This window comes from Poecilia formosa, unplaced genomic scaffold, assembly GCF_000485575.1.
Source record: "Poecilia formosa unplaced genomic scaffold, Poecilia_formosa-5.1.2 Scaffold66, whole genome shotgun sequence".
NCBI classification, from domain to species: domain Eukaryota; kingdom Metazoa; phylum Chordata; class Actinopteri; order Cyprinodontiformes; family Poeciliidae; genus Poecilia; species Poecilia formosa.
The window spans coordinates 1074946-1078646 of NW_006800005.1; the positions used below are offsets into that span (position 1 = coordinate 1074946).

Consider the following 3701-nt stretch of genomic DNA (forward strand, 5'->3'; position numbering starts at 1 on the left):
AAAAAAAAAAAAAAAAAAAAAAAATAAATAAAAAATTCTACTTATCTTTACATTTTGGTCTGTCTGATGAGGTACTTTTTAAATGTTAAATGATTGATAATTTGATCAGTTTCTCAGTACTTGAGTAGACGTTTTACTAAATACTTTTTTACTCTTGAGTAATTTCTTGGACAGATACTTTTAGTAAAGATATGCTGAAGTAGTGCTACTCTTACTTGAGTACATTTTTCTGGATACTCTGCACACCTCTGGGGTTCATTACTGAAAAAAAAACTCCTTGAGAGATCTGTGTTGCTGTGAAAACATTGTAGCACAGCTGATTGTCACAGGAAGTTAGAAAAAGTAGCTCACAGATTTATAGTGCTCTGCCATTATATTTTTTTTATTATTATTTGTTGTTAAAGGTTTGGTATCCCTGAGGTAAAAAATGAACATTCCTCCGTCCTCCAGCGTTTAGATGGGTCCCTGTGCTGAAATGTGAATCAGATGTTTGAATTACCTCCTCTTCATGCCCTCAGGTTTGACAAAAGCCTGGTAATAAGTGAATTATTTGATTCAGGCGCTCTGAAGAGAGAGAATAGAGCTCCGGCTTCAAAAAATTTGTGACATATTCGAATGAAGCTCGTCAAACTTAATTTATTTGTGTTTAACGAGACAACTTAATGAACTTAATACATATACTTGGATAAACTTAATTTGATTACTTGCAAAAAATTAATCAGGGCTGGCCCGAGGTTTTATGGGGCCTTGAGTAGAATAGGATTTAGGGGCCCCTCTCACTGCAGCGCCGTCATTAGCGGCGCTTTGATTCAGATTTAGTGGGATCTGGGAGAGAGGGGCGAGTTTAACAGGTCGAGCTAAAAAGCAATCACTGAAAATTGGTTATTTGCTGAGACGTATTTGTGGACAAAACGAACACAAAGATTCGACTCATAGCATCAGATAGTTGCTATGGTAACACAACAATCAAACTGAGGATTTATTTTTCTGCACTTTTGCAAAGTAAACTAATTAATTGAAAATCTTTTACTTTATTTAAGNTCTGATGAAGCTCAGGTTGAAGTGGTCCTTCACGAGTCCCGCCCCACCTGCACACACCCTCTCTTTGTCTCACCCGTCCACCCCCCCAGCTGTCTCCCACACTGTCTCTCAGTCAGACTCTCTGATTGCTGATTGGTGCTTCCAGGTGATCTCAGACCTGTTTCCATGCCTCCTGAATATAACTGGATGGCCGAAGCCAAGGAACCCAGCATGGGCAAGAGAGGGAGCAGAGGTACACACGAACACACACACCTATACACACGAACACACACACGCATACGCACGCGCACGCACACACACACAGAAAGGGAAGGAAAAACACAGTGCTTTATGGCGCTGATGCTGCCGGGTCAAAGTGGCACCACGCTTCGCTCCATGCTCAGCTCAGTGCATCTCAGCTCATCGTCTGGTTTGTCCATGGTGCTTTGGTTGTGTGAGGATACATATCAAACCTGGTATGTATCTCTGAGAGTGACTATTAGACACAAATGCAAGGGAATTGCATTCATACAGCGGCTTGGGAAAGGAGAGTGTGACCGATTCTGAGCAGCCTTGCTACTTTGGTGGCGAGGTTCGATCTGTATTCAGCGGAGGATCCTCCGCTCTACCTTCAGAAAATCTATGAATATTATTAAAGTACAGTCCTAATGTACGAGGCTGGCCTTTCTTTCCCTCCTCCTCCTCCTTTTTGTCTCTTTCCGGATGTTCATTTTGAAACTCAGGGACAGTAAACAAATGAGTTGAGGAGTTTTTATCTGTGCCGGAGCAGAATCAAAGCTCGGGTCACAGGCGAGATTTAGCAATGGAGCCCTGCGTATCAACATAATCACTACAAACAGATTATAGATGTCTGTCCCCCAACTGTGATCCCATATCAGCTCTGACTGCTCTGAGGCACTTTCATGCCTTTCCATTGGGTTTTTATCTGCATTCAGGCTCAGCTGTTCTTACTCTGTGCCTTCCTCTGGACTCCAAGACGTTATCTCCTCCCTCCAAGGATTTCTCCTCCCTCTTATCCGTTGTTCTGACCCAAACCGGCGTCTAACGTCCACGCAAACCCTTGTCCTCTCATCTCCCACAGATTCGGACAACTCACTGCTGCGGTATCTCAGCGACGACAAGATCCTGGTGATTGAGGAGGAGCCCGAGGGTCCAGGCAGAGAGAGCCGGCGGGATTCCACCAGACGCTCGCGTCGCAAGAGCCGCAATCCCAGCAGCCCCAGCTTTCCGATTAGCCCCTCCATGCTTTCCTCCACCTTGCGGCTTGACCAACCGCCTGAGCCTCTCCCGGTACGTACAGACTCGGGAAATCTTACTGTACTGCAATCTGGCTTGGAGATGTGTTTACACTCCCTACATTTGTTTTTCCCACTTTTTGTCACATTAAACACAAATGTAACATATTTATTGCAATTTTAGTTTTATTTTTCTGCATTTTCATGTGATAAACCAACAAAGCTGAATATAAATGTAAAGTTAAAGGAGCATGATCGATGGTTTTCATTTAATCTGCATTCAGATCTTTTGAGTAAGTGCTGAACAGGACTGTCTCTTTCCTGTTCTTTGTTAAAATATGTAAAGCTTGGTGGTCAGATTGGATGGAGAGTTATGAGAGCAAAGGTTTTCACTCCTAATAGGATTTATTTTTTGAAGTTGTGACCTGATTTTGCTTTAATGCAAACCTTGTGGTGTGCTAACTTCCTGTCAAATGCGCCACAATCACCAAAATGAAAGTATTTGCAGACCACAGGTTTTTTTTTAAATGGTAAAATTACATTTTAGATTTTTTTTTACTTGGAAACAAAGTAGTCCGATTTTGTATCTGTAAATAATTATATATCCAAAGCTGTTTGTCTCAGTAAAACAGGAAAAAAAAAGATTTTCCTACGTTTTTTTTTTTTAGTTTTCTGTTTAGCAGGTCTTGAAATGTTTTTGTCTACGCTCTACAAAAGCACGAGATATGGGTCACTCTTTGTTCAAAATGCTTTCCATTTTTATTCATTTTTAATGAACGTGTACGTCCAAATCTGCTGTTGTGCAAATGTCACTGGAGGTTTAAGGTGGCAGTTTTAATTTAAAAAAATAAGAAAAAACCACCAAAGTTTATTAAAGACAAATATTTTGTGTTGTGCATAATTTAATTTTTAAAACAACTTAAAAATTCAGTAGATGTCCATGTGCAGTGCCATGGCGGGTTTACAGCGCTCCACCGATCTTTCCACTTTTGGATAATGGATTGACCAGAACTCTGTGAAATGTTCAAATCTTGCAATGGATTTTTTTTTTCACTGGTAAAAATGTGAAGCTTGTTTCTGCAACTACAACAATCATAACTTTGATACTTCAGCAGCCATACAGTGCAAAATACTTTCTGTTCACCAATTAACCAAAGCAGCACTGACACTTACTGATTGACTTTATTAATTTCTAAGAGAGCCGACGTCTCGCCCTCCGTCCTGTTGCACAGACCAACCTCTCTGGTTCAGCCCAGAACCATGAACTCGTGTAATTACTGCAGAGATTCAAACATCACTATGGTGCGATGTGAGCTTTTTGCTGCTGGAGCTTAAAGGCTGGAAGACTGGGTAGATCAGGCAGGTGCAGGGCGAGGGGGGGGGGGGGGGGCTGGGTTGTTTGAGCACCTGCCCCTTTTGCTCCTT

General features: G+C 41.7%; 1 protein-coding gene across 3 annotated transcripts in view; it reads left to right on the top strand.

Moving 5' to 3' along the window:
• LOC103139918 (connector enhancer of kinase suppressor of ras 2) overlaps window positions 1-3701 on the top strand; it is a 78885-nt gene that overhangs the window by 54404 nt on the left and 20780 nt on the right. For 2 of the 3 annotated variants that reach the window (XM_016672817.1, XM_007554789.2), the window contains exons 12-13: window positions 1187-1273; window positions 2123-2331. In XM_016672817.1, the coding sequence (XP_016528303.1) occupies window positions 1187-1273; window positions 2123-2331 (296 nt within the window). The remainder of the gene's footprint in view (window positions 1-1186; window positions 1274-2122; window positions 2332-3701) is intronic. The other variant, XM_016672818.1, reaches the window with a different exon arrangement.